Source organism: Littorina saxatilis, linkage group LG2 (assembly GCF_037325665.1).
Source record: "Littorina saxatilis isolate snail1 linkage group LG2, US_GU_Lsax_2.0, whole genome shotgun sequence".
NCBI classification, from domain to species: domain Eukaryota; kingdom Metazoa; phylum Mollusca; class Gastropoda; order Littorinimorpha; family Littorinidae; genus Littorina; species Littorina saxatilis.
In genome coordinates this window covers 49,307,319-49,326,460 of record NC_090246.1, presented here as the reverse complement: position 1 = coordinate 49,326,460, position 19,142 = coordinate 49,307,319, and the positions used below count along the sequence as shown (strand labels likewise).

General features: G+C 44.5%; 2 protein-coding genes across 4 annotated transcripts in view; one reads left to right on the top strand and one right to left on the bottom strand.

Moving 5' to 3' along the window:
- Positions 1-19,142, top strand: part of LOC138959133 (small ribosomal subunit protein eS24-like) — a 434,279-nt gene that overhangs the window by 283,288 nt on the left and 131,849 nt on the right. The gene's annotated exons all lie outside the window — the stretch shown is intronic.
- Positions 1-19,142, bottom strand: part of LOC138959124 (retinoic acid receptor alpha-A-like) — a 203,495-nt gene that overhangs the window by 79,556 nt on the left and 104,797 nt on the right. For 2 of the 3 annotated variants that reach the window (XM_070330480.1, XM_070330481.1), the window contains exon 5: positions 17,022-17,225. In XM_070330480.1, the coding sequence (XP_070186581.1) occupies positions 17,022-17,166 (145 nt within the window). In that variant the 5' untranslated portion in view covers positions 17,167-17,225. Of the gene's footprint in view, positions 1-15,191; positions 15,541-17,021; positions 17,226-19,142 lie in introns of those variants that run through there. The other variant, XM_070330484.1, reaches the window with a different exon arrangement.

Genomic DNA, 19,142 nt, shown 5'->3' with positions numbered 1-19,142 from the left:
CCTCTGTTCTAAAACCGCCAAACATCTGCGGAATTTAGGTATTAAAATGAAGGGAGTCCAAAAATAAAGGCAAAGGTACAGACTTTATAAAGAAACAATTCTGGGAAACAAGGTCTTAAAACAGATGAGGTCTTAAATCAGATGAGGTAGAGAGGTGTTACTGTATCTAAGTTTTACTTGGGTTAATATTCTTCAGCTAAGACAATGGCGTACCAAAATGTGCAGATTATAGTTTTTTGTTTTTTTGCTGAAATAATTTTGCAGATGGACATAGACTGTGTCAATTACTACACAGATCAGCGAACAATTCCCACTCAACACAAAAAGCGGACATGCTGTCGATTTTCGTCGCACGACCAAGCGGAAAGATGCTCTTATTCAAAAGCCCGCACGAATCTATGATGATCTATAAACTGGATTGCACGGTAAGAGCGGGGAGGGGGTTACTTTTAATCCTTGTATATCTGTAAACGGCCGGGGCACTGCTGTGTTACTGAACATGCAAAAGCCTGTTGTCTAGTATCTGACACTCTTTTCACGATGCCCTGCAACAGTTAAGGGAAAGTCGCCAATCCCGGAACAGTCGGCCAACTTGGAACACCTCAATATGCGATCAACGGGGAACAATTCATGAACAATTATTTTGCAGAAATGTCTAGTGACATTCCTTGATATTATTCCAGCAAGAAAAATGCCTACCGCGGCAAAAAAAAAAAAGGTACGTTTTTTTAAAACTTTTCTTCCTTCTTCTTCTTATTTCTATCGTCTACAATTCGTATTATTACTCTTCTATCTATATATACGACTTGTGTCTGTCTGTCTGTGTGTGTAATCGCCATGCACGGCCAAAGTTCTCGATGGATCTGCTTCAAATTTGGTGGGCTTATTTAGAGAGACCCCGGACACAACCTCATCGATGAGATATTTCAACACGTGCTCTCAGCGCGCAGCGCTGAACCGATTTTGGTTCCACCTCAGCTACCCGGGCCCCCATACCGACACACCAAAGCCGCTAGACCACATCACAACGCCAAAGTTCTCGGTGGATCTTTTTCAAATTTGGACACCGTATTCAGCTACACCCCGGACACAATATCATCGATGAGATATTTCAACACGTGCTCTCAGCACGCAGCGCTGAACCGATTTTGGTTTTTCTGTTCATTTCACCATTCCCAGTAACTCTTCCTTATCTTCTCCAATATTTTGCGTTTATCTCCCTTCCTTCGTGTGGCTTTAATCCATATTCCCGTTTCTACGTTACTATTTTTAGAATGTCACTGCGCTGTCCAGAACGCTTCCCTTGCACCCGTAAGTTGTTCTTACTGTCAAAGTGAAACGGTCGAATCAATTTATAGCCACGCGAAAAATACACTGTCACCTATCTCTATATATTTATAGATATAGATATACATATATATATACGGCTTCTCTGTGTGTGTGTGTGTTTGTGTGTGTGTGTAAGCAACACCTGTGGATTATAGAGTTCTGTTTGTGATGGGGTCTAGCGGCTTTTGTCTGTCTGTATCGTGACGTTAAATAAACGATTTTATCATCTGTCTGTATGTTCTGGCATTTGAGAAGCCACAACAGATAATATAGGGCTAAGAAATAAGCTCTAAAATTCTCAATCCCGTTTGACAGGACTTCGCCTTCAAAGGTGATTGTGGTGAACCGCCACGCTGTCTGTCTCTGTCTCGCGATTCACCCCGTTTATCTCCCTTCCTTCGTGTGGCTTCAATCCATATTCCCGTTTCTACGTTACTATTTTTAGAATGTCACTGCGCTGTCCAGAACGCTTCCCTTGCACCCGTAAGTTGTTCTTACTGTCAAAGTGAAAAGGTCGAATCAATTTATAGCCACGCGAAAAATACACTGTCACCTATCTCTATATATTTATAGATATACATATATATATACGGCTTCTCTGTGTGTATGTGTGTGTGTGTTTGTCTTTGTGTAAGCAACACCTGTGGATTTTAGAGTTCTGTTTGTGATGGGGTCTGGCGGCTTTTGTCTGTCTGTATGCATCATCATGTGGGTCGTGTTCTGTCACGTGCATGTCATGTCACACTCAGCACGAGTAATTCACTGCAGTTGCTGGCCCGTAGAGTGCGTTCTTTCACAAGCAAACATGCTGATTACATAGCGACTGCTTTAACGCACCTCGAGTTACATAGCCAAGTCAGTGCTCAAATAGCGATTTTCTCCCGAATTCCTGAGGGTAAAGGGGGACAATCACATTTTCGTTGTGTCTTAAACACACGACACAGCTCCCTCTGCTCTTGGCGTGGGTCCAGAAAGGGGGCTAGCTGCCCTTGGTGGCGTTCCCACTCGCCCTGCAGGAGTCCTCGTGTTTCTCGGGAGAGAAGTGAAAGTCGCTAGAGGGGTGAGCTTCAGCTCACTCTTTGTCTAGGGACGCTTTTGTTACCCTGCTTTTATCCTGCCTTTTTAACCCTGAGCTGTTTGGCTTGTTTTTTCTTGGTGACCGTACCGTACCTTGTAAGTGATGAGCCAAGTTGCTAAACACAAACTGCCAAACACCACCTTTGCTGATAGGCGGGAAACGTTCATCTGGGTAGATAACTACCTTCCAACGGACACCACTGCTCTGAGGGAGCAAGATTGGTCCCTTAATATGGACCAAACAGCAAGCGGTTCTGACCGCGCCCCAGATATTCCCATGGAATCACTGAATGAGACTGACCGGGCCAGCCGGACTGGTCAGTCCCCAAAATCCAAACAGCTTAATAAAGCAATCACCAATGAGAAAACCAGCATATCTTCTCCTTTCAAGAGAAAGAGATTGCGGGAGGACGACCCTGAGGGGGGGCAGAGCTCTCCGGAATCTCTTCTCTTCCGGGATAGCCCCCCACGCTCTCAGATTACTGATCATTTTGAGGAAGACTTCACCGAAGTCAATCGTAAGAAGCCCAAAAAGAAAAAGAAGCAAAAGGTCCTCTGCGAGGGTCCCCCTCTTCAGGGAAACACAGGTATTTCCCATGCAACATCTGCCCGGGGGGTCGACACCTCCCAACCCCTAACTGAATCACAAGAAAACCAGACAACTCAACAGCCACTACCACCTGCCAATACACACACACACACAAAACAAAGACCCCGAAGAAAACTTCTTTACCAACCCAAGCAACCTCCTCCCTCCTTCTTAGAGTTCCCCGTGGTGGTGCAGGACCTGAAGGAGGGCCCTGCAACATTGCAGGGACTCGGCCTCAGGAGGAAAAAAACTTTTGACCTTGCCATCGGCGAGGTCAAAGAAATACGCATGCTGGCAGCTGGGAGCGTCCTGGTAGGGTGCTCCTCAGCATCACAACAAAACAAGCTATTGAGGCTGGACTCGATCGGCGGCATCAAAGTGAAATGCCACCGTCCGGAGGTAACAACCGAAGGTGTCATTAAACGCATACCCACAATACATTCAGGAACAGACCTGTCTGAGATGGCAGTGGGCGTGCGCGTCCGGATGGAGGATGGGAGTCTTGTAGAAAAGGGCCCCTCCTCGGTTCGATCTTTTCGCCGTCTTCTCCTTAGGGATGGGAAACCGTCTCAGGCGGTCCGTGTCACGTTTACAACGGCAATTCTTCCAGACAGCGTCGTTCTGGAGAGTGAGGTGTACGGCGTCGAACCCTACACTCCTCCAGTGCGGCGCTGTACGAAGTGCCAGAGACTATCGCACCTAAAACAACAATGCAAATCAAAAGTGCAGATCTGCCCCCGATGTGGCTCCAAGGGCCACGACGGAGCGACGTGCACCAAGGCCAAACATTGCGTAAACTGCAAGGGCGAGCATTCCGCCGCTTATCTTGGATGCCCGGAAATGAGACTGAGGTTGCAGGCCAATAAGATCAGGTCGGCAGCATACATACCATATTCTGAGGCCCTGGATCGGGCGCGGCGCGAGCTCGCCAAACAACAAAATAAAACAGCGACTGCCCCAGCGGAAATGAGGGACTCCTTCTGGCGTCCCCCTCCGCAACCGATCCGGCGGACCTCAACCCCCCGGTCCGGGTACTCTTTGGCTGTCCAGAGACCCCCCCTGGGTGGGCAAGTAAATAAAATACAAGAAATCAAAAACAAAATGACCGAACATGACAATACACTCCTTCCAGTTCATGCGGACAGTTCTGCTGCAACCGCGAAGCACCAAACAACTTCGCAAAATCCAAATCCTGGCCCCCAGGCGCCCTGTAAGTCTCAGACGGCTCGGGCAGAGGCGCCGCTTCATGGGACCCCCGGGTTAAAGGCCTCCCTCCTACGCAAAGCCCAGAACAGGAAGGAGGACTCGAAAGAAGAGCAGCTCTTCGAGAGGTTGATGGGGAGAATGGAGGAGGGATTGGCCCAGAGATTCAGAGAATACAAACTTAAAACTGAACAGGAAATAAAGCAGCAGATGAGGGAGGAGCAGGAGAAGGCAGAGCTTGAGCTAGCCGACGCTGCACTAGATAAGCTAAAAACAGGAGAGCAATATGCAAATTTAAATGAACAACAAAGAGGCCTTCAAGGTTTCATCGAGCAGTGCCTCGGCTACATGGTTAAGGCCAGACAGATGCAGAGTCCTCTCGACCTGATCGACTCCCTCTCAGCTACATACACACAACTCTCCAACACCAAGGTTGAACGCTTCATTCCGGGCGGCGCCACTCTGGCGCTGGGCGCCCTTGCTGGTGCCAAGCAGTTGTCCGTGACGGATATGAAAGCTGTCAAAACCACTTTTTAACCTATTTTAAATCTGCCCTTTAACTTACCTTCTTTGTGCGTGTTAAAATGGCTGAACAAAGTGAAAGCGGTCACGGATTTATCATATTACAGTGGAACTGTCGCTCTATCAACTCTAACTTCTCTCAGCTATATAATTATATATCAAATCACTCTGCTGACATCTTAGTTATCCAGTCAGTCAAGAGAAAACGCTCCCTACTGCCTTCTATAGATGGTTTTGACTTCCCTCCCATAGTAGAGCAAAAGGGCTCAGGGCAACTCATTCAAACAGCTATTTATCTAAAGTCTTCCTTAAATTACAAACCCTTTGCACCTCTCATCCCTAGTTCAGAAAATCTCAGTACATGTGCTGTTGAAATCGAAATAAAAGGATCCAAAAACCTCAACATAGTTAACATATATTACCCCCACGGGTGTAATAAAAAAGGAACTACCGACTGGCTAAAATCCCTGGATCATGGCAGGGCACACTGGTGCGTGATGGGTGATTTTAATAATCACCACCCTCTGTGGGACTCTGCTAACCCTAGATACAAACATGCCAATAGCAACCTTGCTGACGTCATTTTGGAAACTGACTTTTGTATACTAAACGATGGCTCGGCAACCAGACTTCCAGACAGAGCTGACCATTCCCCGTCAGCAATCGATCTCTCCCTTTGCTCAAATGCCATAGTCACTGACATCGACTGGAACGTTTTCCCGGACGCCCTCGGCTCCGATCACTTACCCATTGTTCTTACCTTCCGCCACTTCGCCCCTAATCGCAATAACTCGGAGGTCAGAAAAAAGTACAATTACAAACAGGCAAATTGGGACAGCTTCCGTGCGGAGCTCGAGGGTGTCAGGGAGGAAACTCTCCTTACGGATGACATCGAAGCCTCTTACAATAACATACGTCAATGTATACTCACTGCTGCCAATAATCACATTCCGCTTAAATCAGTAAATCCTAACTGTAAGGCCAAAAGGAATGAGTGGTGGAATGCAGACTGTGATGAAGCCTTGGCAAACAAGCGATATCACATTAGGACATATCTCAGGCACTGCTCAGACGCTAACTTCACGAATATGAAGTCAGCTGAAATACAATTTAACCAGATCACCGCTGAGGCTAAACTTCAAAACTGGGAAAACTTTGTCCACAAAGAAACTAAAGATTACAAAGACTGTGGCAAAATCTGGAAGAAAATCCGCAGATTTAAATGTAGATACAGAACTAAAGAAAAGCCACTACTATCGGGTGATAAAATGACCACAACTGACTCTGAAAAGGCAAACCTATTAGCAGATACCTTTGCCAAAAATAGTCAATCAAAATCCCTAGATACTGAACGACTCAATTATAGGTTAGATCAGGAGAAGGGTTTCACATACCCCCCAGATGACAACCAGTTGCCTATAAACTGCATGTTTAAGGCAAAAGAAGTCCAAAACGCCATCTCTTCTGTGAAAGACCCAAAAAAATCCACAGGTTTAGACCCAATATCATATCACATGATAAAACATCTACCACCTAACTTTGTTAAGTTTCTCACTCAGTTTTTCAACCTATGCTGGTTAAAGGATACTATCCCCGCAGCGTGGTCAGACTCACAAGTAGTAGCAGTATTGAAGAGCGGAAAACCGGGCAATCTACCTGGCAGTTACCGCCCCATATCACTAACCCCCCACCTCAGCAAGATCTTTGAGCGTGTGGTGAACCAGAGGCTGGAGTTCCACCTCAATAAACACAATATCATTCCTACATGCCAGGCAGGTTTTAGGCAAGGTCGTTCGTGTGCGGACCACATTGTGCACGTCACTGAAAAAATCAAAAAGACCTTGGCACATAGTAATAATTCTCTTCTTGGAACCTTCTTTGATATTAAATCTGCGTACGACAGCGTCTGGCATGCTCGTCTACTCCTAAAACTCGGCAGAATCGGTGTCTCTGGCCACATGTACCAATTCATCAAAAACTTCATCAGCAATCGCAAGATGTCTGTCCGAGTGGGCTCTTCGGTGTCCGAAACCCATGCGCTGGACATGGGGGTTCCCCAGGGCAGTATCATCGCGCCAAACTTATTCAGCATCATGCTCTATGACATTACTTCTGTTAAGGTTGACGGTGCCAGTGTACTTCTGTATGCGGACGACCTCGCCTTAATAGACACTAATAGACCACGCCATAACAGAGTTACCAACACTGTTGACTTATCTTCTTACCAAACTAAAATCGACAACCTCTGTCAATATATGTACACCAACGGCTTCCAACTAGCCTCAAATAAAACAGTCTTTCTTGTTGTCTCCCGTAGACAACTGTACAGGAACTGCAGTATAAAGATAGGTTGTGATATTATCAAACCGAGCTCAGAAGTTAAGTTCCTCGGCGTTATCATCGATACCCGACTTAACTGGACCAGTCATATCGAACATCTGATCAATAAGGCCAACAAGGATCTTTATATCATACGCTACCTGGCGTCCCAATCCTGGGCCAGAGGACGTAAGTGTGTCACAGAGGTAGTGCGGGCATTAATTCGCTCCCGCCTCCTTTACGGGTGCGAAGCTTATTTCGCGACGCGCCCGGCGCTCATGAAAAAACTGGCTATTATAGAGTGCAGGGCGCTCAAAATAGCTCTGGGACTCTCCCAACAAGCGAGTAAGAGTCGAGTCTACAGCGAGTGTGGGTGGCTGCCCCTTGTGGATGAGATAAAACTCCGTTCAGCTCAGTATGCTGTTAGAGCCCACGCGGTAGAGAACTCTGCCTGCGAGGTCCTGACTGACTTTTTTCCTCAGCACCAAAATTATGAGGCCAACACCAAACATAGCACTCAACTCTTGGCCAAAACGCTACCCTTATCCGACACAGTAAACCGCATTCTAGCCGATAGCGGGGTGAAGGTCAGTGAGCTGGCCAGGGTCCCCCCGCCCTCCTACCCGCCTTGGCTTGAGGAAACCCCTACTATCATATACGACAGTGAAGATAATACTACCAAAAAAGATAACCCCGTCTACCTAGCTACTGTTACAAAAGAAACCCTAAACTACAAATTCTCGGAGCATTTAAAAGTCTTTACTGACGGATCCAAATTTGCAGACGGCAGCGTTGGCTGCGCCTTTGTGATCCCAGATCTCAAAATCTCAAGGAAATATACTCTTAATAAAGACATCTCCATATTCTCAGCCGAGCTATTTGCCTTGCTCATGGCATGCACTTTTATAAATGACCTCCCAGTCACACCGCGTGCGGTAGTTTTCTGCTCTGACTCGCGCTCTTCATTACAAACTCTGCATCGAAACACATCAAATCGGGCAGAGCTACAAAGAGAAATCCTCTTTATATGTCACCAGTTAATCTCATCCGGCACATCCGTATCATTTCTCTGGGTCCCCTCTCACGTAGGGGTCCGGGGAAATGAACTGGCGGATGTCGCTGCCAAAGAAGCGGCAGAATATAGCCCAGCTAACACTAACATCGGCTACTCAGTAACCGAGTTCTACAGTAAAATCCGTAAACTCATTCGAAGTCAGTACGTAACATCTCTGTCCTATCAACCCATTGATATGAACGATCTACACCCCGATCTCCCAACAAACCTCCTCACTATCTTCAGACGCCTCCGTGCCGGCGGCTGCCGCTTCCATATCTTTAACAAGTCCTGCCATTGTGGAGAACCCTATTCATTTCAACACATTTTCGCTCCATGCGCTACAAATAGAATTACCTTTAAAACCTTATATGACCATATGCAGCTCCATGGTCTGAGTCCCCAGGATTATCTGCGCAGTAGCAGTTCTCTAGGCTGGTCACACAGCTTGCTGCTGTGCCGACTGGTCAGGGACTCGGACATGGGGCTGTGGGTATAACTAAGCCCAGATTATCACATCAGCGTGTTTCAGTTTGAGGTCGAGTGGCTCCCGCCATCCCTCCTGATTCCAGCGACTACCTTCTAGACAACATATCCTCACCCAAGGCCCACTGGTCGCCAAACTGTACATATTGTTTTTATTACCACGGCCTTCGTGGCTTACATCTTAATCCTTTTATTTGTAAAAAGTTTTGAGATTTATTGTTCGTGTTCCTCTTACTTGCTCATCTATTTGGTTTTATTGGTGATCCTGAAAGGTTCCACTTTTTAACTCGATTTGAAATAAAATAAAAATAATATTACAAGCCCGTTATTCAAGATATAGAATACAGACTTATAATTCTTACCAAGAAACATCTTAACTACTTTTCATTTTTAACAAATTCCACAGAGCATTATCAACTCAACCCCACCCCCTGCCGTCCTCTCCTTATTTTTTGTTTCTTTCTTTCCTCTTTTTGAAAGCGGACAAACACTCAAGTCCTTAATGGCTCAAAACCGTAGGACTTTTAATATTAATTTTAACTGTCTGTATGTTCTGGCATTTGAGAAGCCACAACAGATAATATAGGGCTAAGAAATAAGCTCGAAAATTCTCAATCCCATTTGACAGGATTTCGCCTTCAAAGGTGATTGTGGTGAACCGCCACGCTGTCTGTCTCTGTCTCGCGATTCACCCCGGCGAAGCCGGGTATTCCTCTAGTTATCTATATGTTCACGTAAAATGTTGATTGCTGTGATAAACCTTCATAGATTTGCAATAACTTGAACGGAAAAAAAGATTTGAAACGTCACGTGTATCCAACAGAAAAACGCGAAATCCATGCGGCAATGATGGAACACATAAGAGAGGCAAACATGGAACAGTGTTCCAGCTTTGCCGCATTCTGTTCCATCTTACCCTCATCAAACAATAAACAGAACACTCCTGTTTTATTCACGTATTCAATTCTCTTTTCGGTTTTGTTGTTTTCCCCTTCTATAAGTTTTATTGAATGATTGATTGATTTGTTTGACAGTATTATGAGACCCGAACGGCGGTGGTTACCAGACGAAATGGGCTGCGCTTTGTCGGCAGTGAAAAACGGAGAGATGGGTTTGCGTTGCGCATCAAGAGCATATGGTGTTACTGTCACAACTCTTAAAAGTCATTTAAAAAGAGAAAAAAAATTGCAAAAGAAGAAGTAAAGTTCACAGGAAGACCTTCTACATTAACACCAGAGAACAAGAACTAATCAATAGCATTCTTGAAGCTAAAATAAATTTGAAATAAAGTTGTTTTGTACACTGGACATGGAGATTCTGGTCATTATGATTGCTTGGTGTCAGCAGCAAATGTAAGCTTACCTGCTGCTGATGTCCTGCAACGCACAACCACAAGCTCACCGAAGAGATCATCACGAAAAAAACAATCTTCTCCTTACAAGCAAAAGCTGGAGATTTCACTTGCAAAAAGGCGTGCAGGTCAACAGAAAAGAGGACAGAATGAAGCTACAAAATCTTCTGCTCAGAGAAACAAGAGGGGAATATCTTCTGATCAGAGGGAAAAAAGGAGAACATTCTCGACGATGCGTTCTATCCCGGTGGAAAGCACTTGGTACTGGTATATGTGTGGCACCAACACCCCTGAGAACATGATACAGTGCCAGAGGTGCACACAGTGGGCACACGAGGACTGCGCTGACAGCAGCGGACAAAAGGACTTCGAAATCTGTACTTAGCAATTTTTGTGTGTCTGCAAAATCAGTTCTTAAATCTGTTCTTAGTTATTTGCTTTGAGACTTTATGCGTAATGATTTTTACATTTAGTCAATTGGGCAGGTAGCCCTTTTATATCATCTATGTGTCAACAGAAGAGAGGTACAAATAAAGCTGCGAAATTTCGTGCTACTGCTTCATGTGTGGCACCAATTCCCCTGATGATATGTTATAGTGCCAGAAGTGCACACAGTAATCACACGATGACTGCGCTGACAGTAGAAGACAAAGGACATTGTCTGCGAAATCGGTTCTTTGCCTATTTTTTCCTGTTTTTTTTTTAAGGTTTTGTTTCTCAGTCCTTTTTAGACCTAGCCCTTATTTATCTTTTTGTTTTACACTTAAGGCTTAAATTGTTATCCGATTTGTTATTTCCTTGGTAAAAATCAAAATATGATGTTGAAAAAAGACATTTAAATAAAATGGCTTAATCAAAATGTTATGACGTATTTATTTATCTTGTGTGTGTGGCAATGTGTGATTGTTTGTGTGTGAATGAGAGTGTGTGGGTGTATATGTGTGTGTCTGAGACACAGACAGAGCTAGAAAGAGAGTCAGGGTGTGTTTGTATGTGTTCCGAGTTTGACAACACAGTGTTCCACTTTACACACCCATGCGTCCAACCTGGAACAAATGCAGACATTTTTATTATGATCAGTCTGATGAGTTGCGTGACTTTTACTTTATTTTATGAGGTTCGTTTATTTACTGATATAGTCTAGTATGTGACAATATAAAGAACGCTTTGCAATGTCCATTTTTGTGTGTCTGGTACGGCTGTTTCTCCTTAACTGTTCCAGGTTTAGCGACTTTCCCCTACTAACGATGAGACATTCATGTTTATTCCTTTTTACGAACCAGGTGTCAAAAGAATTACAATTCATTAAAGTGTTAATTTCAAATCACTAAGATTTGCTTTACTCAACAAGGAACACCATTGCCAATCGTAATGGCTTCTTAACTTACATGGAAATTTAGATCGTGGATAAGTTTCCTGTACGCTTAGGTCATCTGACGTTCATTTTAAGGATAGTGCTATGGTTAGTCTGCCAAAACCTTCCTTAAAATGAACGTCAGATGACAGTAACAAACACTTCAACCCCTTCTTGCGTAGAGTGACTTTATTACTGCAGCTCATACACGATTAACAAAAACCATGGATCTCACAACAAAAAGGGACAGTAGGTTGATCAAACACCCGTTATTCTGTAAATGGTTACTAGAAAAATCTGGGGGAAGAAACTGATTAAAAACCAAACAGACAATAAAGCAGATTTCAGAGAGAAAAAATTTGCAATATAAGTACAAAGGACAGACGTGTGTGTTACCTAAGCGTACAGGAAACTTATCCACGATCTAAATTTCTACAAGAAGGCCACGCATGTTTGTGTGAAGATGAGGGGCTACTTCGAGATACAAGGATGCTCGATCAAAGACACAGACAGGGACTTGTTAATTACTCTTGATCTTGTTTCAAATTCCACGGCCTTGTGTCATGCACCGTGTATAGTGCAACTGGACTGTTTCATAACCGTGCGCTCGATGCAACTCACAAAACACACGGTTGCATGTCACAGGACATACAGTCTACGTGTTCGGCATTGCTTTGCATTGCAGGCGTTGCACTGCTATGCGTAGATTGACGCTAGGTACCAGTCTAAATAAGAAAGGGCTATGTCACTTTTGATTGCTCAACTACGTGGATATTTATGTCTTCTATCCAATTACAACATGCATTTCAGACATCGCAATGTACGACCACGTTTTTCATGAATGGATATAGCAACAACAATGAGCACTGGAGCGGAACGGTACTTCTTTTGACAGCCGTTTTGTAAATAAATGAATGCGTCATGGCGAAGGGCATTGACCTAGGTTTATCTTTGTGAAATATTCTTCCCATTGTACATTCAACAACGTCACCGAGTCTATACAGGCCTAAAAGTGGCGAGTATTTTACCAAGGCGAGTAGAAACATGTAACTGGCTAGTAGAAATGTTCATCTACTCGCCAAATGCCGCGAGTAAAGTTGCTAAAACAAATGGTTGGTTTGGCTAGTAAAGTTCGCTCTCTGGCTAGGACATTTTCAGAATCACTAGCCAAAGGCGAGTACACCATTTGTTGGACTTTCAGGGCTGCTCTAGTGCAATTTTGACAATAAACTTTTAGTGCAACCCATGAGCACTTATCCTTATCATAGTGACTATGATAGTTGGTAATGCATAATGACTGTGTTACTTAAAAATAGTACACCTGAGGCGCCATTTTGGAATATATTCTGACGATTTGGACCTTAAAAAGTTCAAAGAGCATGCGTTGTACTGTAATTTAGAAACACCTACAATGATTTTCTCATAACTGCTCCGAAACAATGCCAAATAATTACACTAATTTTAATCAGCGAGCAGTTTGCTTCGCCCAGCTCTCTTGTGTCAGGAGTCCGGACTTCCATCCGTCATCATATTTTATTTAGTCCTTATAGATACCCATTCGTCAAAGCAGATTAAGACCTTTGTATTGAGGAATTCAAACATACAGTCGCATTACAGAAACACACATATTGGCCGTTGCAGAATACCACGGTCTGAAATGACTACAAAACATAGCATTCAGATTTGAAAAATAGAACGCTCAAACATGTATTCTAAGACCTTCCTCCATGCAGTGTGTTGTAATCTATTCAACTCCCAAAACGAACTCTAGCTCTAGGCTCAATTTCAAATCTGTATCTATAGGAATAGCGCATGAAATACTTAAGATCAAAAGGTAGAACAAAAATTATGGAGGGCACAAAAAGGCGTCACAATGAGAATTACAGTCTGGGATTCCCACTCAAAATACAGCCGTTTTCTATTTGAGTAACTCAGCGCTGAAACGTTTTTTTAACGTTTTTTTTAAGGTATTCCTGGTGTGAAGTCACATAATTACAACCCCCAACCCGAACTGTACAGCTCTTAGGGCGATGACAGACATGTTTTTTTTGTTAGACATTATCACTTTAAACATAGAATAAATGCTTAAGATTAAACTACACACACACATCAATCTGCCTTCGTCAACAGACGGTTTATAGAGTACAAGAAAGTGAAAGTCGTGGAAATTTAGCTTTAAAACACAACATCAATACGACCACAGACATACCAATTTTCTCCGTGTTCAAGTTTCACCACAACGCAAATCCACTAGACTCTGGCTCATCCACTAGACTCTGGCTCGGAGATACAGTAAAACCTCCCACTAACGACCTTGAAAATGTCCAGAAAAATCGGTCGTAAAAAGGAGGGGTCTTTATTGGGAGTTTGGGAGGAATCATTTTGTTTACAGGGGTGGCAACTGTTGGGCAGTTCAGTCTTGAAAGTTGTGTCCCTCATCCTATTTTTGTTCCCATTTGATGTGCATATGGATAAGCATGATGTACGTGCATGCGCCAGCGCACAGACTTAACCCCCCCCCCCCACACACACACACACACACGCGCGCGGTCTCATAAATAAAACTCGGTGATTGACCCCGGGTAAGAAGGTCAGTGACTGTAACCTGGGACAGGAGGAGTTTCCTCTCAGACATCAAAGGAGACCGTTTGTTTGTTTGTTTGTTTGCTTAACGCCCAGCCGACCACGAAGGGTCATATCAGGGCGGTGCTGCTTTGACATATAACGTGCGCCACACACAAGACAGAAGTCGCAGCACAGGCTTCATATCTCACCCAGTCACATTATTCTGACACCGGATCAACCAGTCCTAGCACTAACCCCATAATGCCAGACGCCAGGCGGAGCAGCCACTAGATTGCCAATTTTAGTCTTAGGTATGACCCGGCCGGGGTTCGAACCCACGACCTCCCGATCACGGGGCGGACGCCTTACCACTAGGCCAACCGTGCCGGTAAGGAGACCGTCCCATAGGTAAAACTTGCTAATTGGCAAGTATGGGTCATTGCCCCGAGGTCTCGGTTGGTGAGCACACACTCACAGAATACGTACACAGAAATTCATTATTGAGTTGTCGTTCCAACTGCCCCTAGTACCCAACCCCTCCTATACCCTTGTGACAGCAATAGGTGAGAAGATGACAGCCGTGGGCCATTGACTTGCACGCATTACTGACTACACACTACCTCCCCTGACTCTTGATGCGTGACTAATGGCGTGCGTGTGCTGCGTAATTACGAACTTTGACACTCACTGGTTAAAAGGTCAAAGTAGTTATTGACCATAATTTTAATAAATTGGTGGGTCGGTCGTCGGAAAAAGGAGGGCGTCGTTCTTGGAAGGTTAGTTACAGTGTGAAAAGCATCCGTGCCGAGAAATTCGGTCGGCAAAAGGAGGGGGTCGTTCTTGGGAGAGGTCGTTACGGGAGGTTCTACTGTATCAGAATGCCCTCTCTAAGCGATCCTGAGCCAGTTGGCCTTTTGTGCCTTTGACATAAATGTCAATCTGAACTGTATCTCGCACTGGTTGCAGTGGATTGTGGTTGAAATGACCCAGTGCTGTTAGTCGCAGTGTCATCATTGTTATCTCGACACAAACTCTCTTACCTTAAAACGCATTAAGGTCTGCAGATAATCACCCGTAAGTAGTGCAGTAGCGCAAGCTACACTTGTGTGAACAGGTTGATCCGCAGCGCAAAAGTTGTATCACTATGCAAAGCGCTGATAGGAATTTCCCACTCGATCACGCAAGTCTTTCAGTTTTACGCTCAAAACTGCTACATCAAAGCACTCAAAAAACGAATCTTAATAAATAGTCTACACACAGGTAGGGAACACATACCACACTGTAAATAATACACACATATCTCCTTCACACAAAAAGGTGTAGTCAATAAAAATTGTCAAACCTGATCAAATCGATCATGCGGTCAATGCCACCGCGTCCGTGTCAAGCGAAGCATAGGTTTTCTACACATCATTTCTATACGCCCTCTGCACTGAACGGGGTTCGTTCAATGTCAACATATTAACACGGCAACAATTATAACTTGTGGCTGTGAAACGCACACCTCACAACACATTTCACCGCTTTCTACAGAAAGGAGGTCAAGTCGGGTAGGGAGAGAGAAGAACGTTCACCTTGCCTTATGACGGCTTACTAGTGCCAAAACCTGGGGTTACCCATTATCACGTGATACTTACTAATTAACGCTGTCAGTTACTGTTTTTACTCGTTAGTTACTCATTTTCACGGGATAATTAGTAATTTTCACGGGAAAATGACAAATTTTTAGTTTGGGCACTAGCAATTCGTCAGGAAGTGAGCCAAAACTAAAAATTAGTTATTAACAGGTGAAAGTTAGTAATTATTCCTGGAAAATTCGTAATTTTCCCGGGAAAATTAGTAATAAACACGTGAAAATGGTAATTATCAGGGGAAAATTAGTCCTTGATAATTACAATTATGAGGTTTTGGCACTAGTAAGCCGTCATATTGCCCTGTTTGAGAGGGCGGAATATCGTACCACAGGCACCGAAGTGAAATGTAAGGATTTCAATCTCATTGTATACTCCGTGTCTACAGTTCTGTCTGGTCGTGTGGTGGTGCCAACACATTTCTCTCTGCAGGCTATTCTAATGCAGACAGCAGACTATTTTGACCCCATGTCTCTATCTAGTGTGTGTGTGTGTGTGTGTGTGTGTGTGTGTGTGTGTGTGTGTGTGTGTGTGTGTGTGTGTGCGTTCGTGCGTGTGATTCAGACAGAGCCTCGCTCTCTCTTCCTCCCCCCCCTCTCTCTCTTCCTCCCCCCTCTCTCTCTTAATGTTGTACTCACGCGAAAGTTTTAACAATACGCAAAGTAGCTTGTACACATCTTAACCGCCCGCAATCCCTGTTATTCTTCGGCTTGTTCGTCAATGGGCAAAAAAAAGCACACAAACCTGAATCAAAACATCTGAATTTGAAAGATGCCATGTTATCTCTATAATCGATAAAGCTTCCCGGTATACTTCCTGATTCCTCTTCTTCAGTTTTCCTTCTCTTTTCTCCTTTTTACATTTAGTCAACTTTTGACTAAATGTTTTAACATAGAGGGGGAATCGAGACTAGGGTCGTGGTGTATGTGTGTGTGTGTGTGTGTGTGTAGAGCGACTCAGAGTAAACTACTGGACCGATCTTTATGAAATTTTACATGAGAGTTTCTGGGTATCTTCTTCTTCTTGTCGATCACTCAGATGGAAACGTCGGTTGTTTCTGGGTATGATACGCGACTTGTTCTATGTCATCCTTTGGGTTTTTTGTTGTTGCTGTCGTTGTTGTTGAAAGAGAGAGAGAGAGAGAGAGAGAGAGAGAGAGAGAGAGAGAGAGAGAGAGAGAGAGAGACAGAGAGAGAGAGAGAGAGACAGAGAGAGACAGAGAGAGACAGAGAGAGACAGAGAGAGACAGAAAGAGAGAGACAGACAGAGACAGAGAGAGAGAGAGAGAGAGACAGAGAGAGAAGTGTGTGTGTGTGTGTGTGTGTGTGTGTTTGACCGAGTGTGTGTGTGTATCTGTGCTGTGAGTGTGTGTGTGTGTGTGTGTGTGTGTGTGTGTGTGTGTATCTGCCTGTGTGTCTGTAGCAGCCGGGGTGGTGGTGGGGGGTGTGGGAGAATGAGTGTGTGTGTGTGTGTGTATTTCCTCGAAATTTCAGGACGCTGCACAAAGTGGACAATGACTACAGTACTCTGTATATACTGACCAGTAGCGGAGCGCGAGTCCGGTAGTGCGAGCTGGCTGTGGCTGACCGAGGTGTGGGAATTGTCGCTGCTGCTGCTGTTGCTGTTGCTGTTGTTGTTGCTGACAGCGACTGCAGCGGCAGACTGTGTGCCCATGCCCTGGTTCATGGTGGCCGCCTGCCGTCAGGACCACTCGCGTTTCCGCATCGTTTCGCCCCCGCTGCCTCCTGCAACACAGGTGAGATAATTAAGAAACAGTGTTCGGGAATAACTCTGTCAGGTTTGTATGGGTCGTGAAAGTTTCTGCATTGTATTGCCCCCGCTGCCCCTTGCAACACAGGCAAACAGGTGAGATAATAGACAGGTTTGTATGGGTCGTGAAAGTTTCTGCATTGTATTGCCCCCGCTGCCTCTTGCAACACAGGCAAACAGGTGAGACAATACACCGGTTTGTAATGGTTGTGAAAGTTTCTGCATTGTATCGCCCCTGTTGCTTCCTGCAACACAGGCACTCAGGGAAAGGGCGGGGATGTAGCTCAGTCGGTAGCGCGCTGGATTTGTATCCAGTTGGCCGCTGTCAGCGTGAGTTCGTCCTCACGTTCGGCGAGAGATTTATTTCTCAGAGTCAACTTTGTGTGCAGACTCTCCTCGGTGTCCGAACACCCCCGTGTGTACACGCAAGCACAAGACCAAGTGCGCACGAAAAAGATCCTGTAATCCATGTCAGAGTTCGGTGGGTTATAGAAACACGAAAATACCCAGCATGCTTCTTCCGAAAACGGCGTATGGCTGCCTAAATGGCGGGGTAAAAAACGGTCATACACGTAAAATTCCACTCGTGCAAAAAACACGAGTGTACGTAGGAGTTTCAGCCCACGAACGCAGAAGAAGAAGAAGGCACTCAGGGAAAATAATAGACCATGTTCGGAAAAAAACTTTGACGGGTCTGTACCGGTTGTGAAAGAATGAACATTTTTGCTTTTATTGAGTATAACTTTCCCATGTGACATTGTCCGGTTTGAATGGGTTATAAAAGAGTTTACGCATCATATCGCCCCTGCTGACTCTTACAACACAGGCACACAGAGGAAATAATCGACGATGTTCGGAAATAACTCTGTCGGGTCTGTATGGGTTGTGGAAGTGTGAATATCGTTATTGAGTTAAACTTTCCCATGTGATTTTATAGGCCAGTCATTACTAAGGGGTGTGTCTAAAACACGTAGAAAAGGGGCACGTGTTGAAAGCTTGCCACACTTAAAGCAAGAGTATTCACTCGTTCACAACCAACACAAACCCGACAGAGTTATTTTTCAGAGTGCCGTCTATTTTTGCAGAAAAACTATACAGGTGCACAAAGGTAATGTGAAACCTTTGTTTTAAGACACAAACCACAGATTTAACACAGACACACAGATTTGACACAGACACACAGACACAGCCAAATCATACAGGTGCACACAGGTAAGCCATACAGGTGCTCACAGTTTGGCAACAATACCATTAACTTGTCAGACAAATCGAATATACTGCTCCGTGCGGCGAGTATTTAATACAGCGAAACCTTAGACGAACACACAGACACACACACACGCTGCTGCTGCCAGACTGGGTAGAGTAGAGCGGACCTTTTTCACAGTTTGGTGGAGCTTTGCTCTAAATTTCCACGTCCAATTGAATGAAAAACACTTCCGAAGGGCAAAAGTACAAACTAGGCATGCAGTGATTAAGTAATTCCGTAGTTCAAGTATGACATTTTGTCAATCTCAAGATAATAGTTACTTCATAAGCCCAACATTTTAATTCCTTGCTGTGAACGATAGGAGTAGCAGATTGCAAGCGCCGTAACCCCCTTCCCCTTCAACCCCTTCCCTCACTCACACTCAAATATTACCGGACCTGATCAGGTCGTTTTAAAGCAACGCAGACTGACTCGACTTCGTGCTCTCCAACGCACTAAAATGCGCATTGAATGGGCAAAACTGAAATGAGGATGGCGCGCCAGCAAACCAACCGACATAAATGAAAAAAAATCAAAAGAAAACAAATAATCGAAAGAGGAAGAAATAGTAAAATAGTAAAACAGCTGGGAAATAGAAAGACGTTGCTTGCTGCAGTTTCAAGCTGTTGCACATGAGAAAACC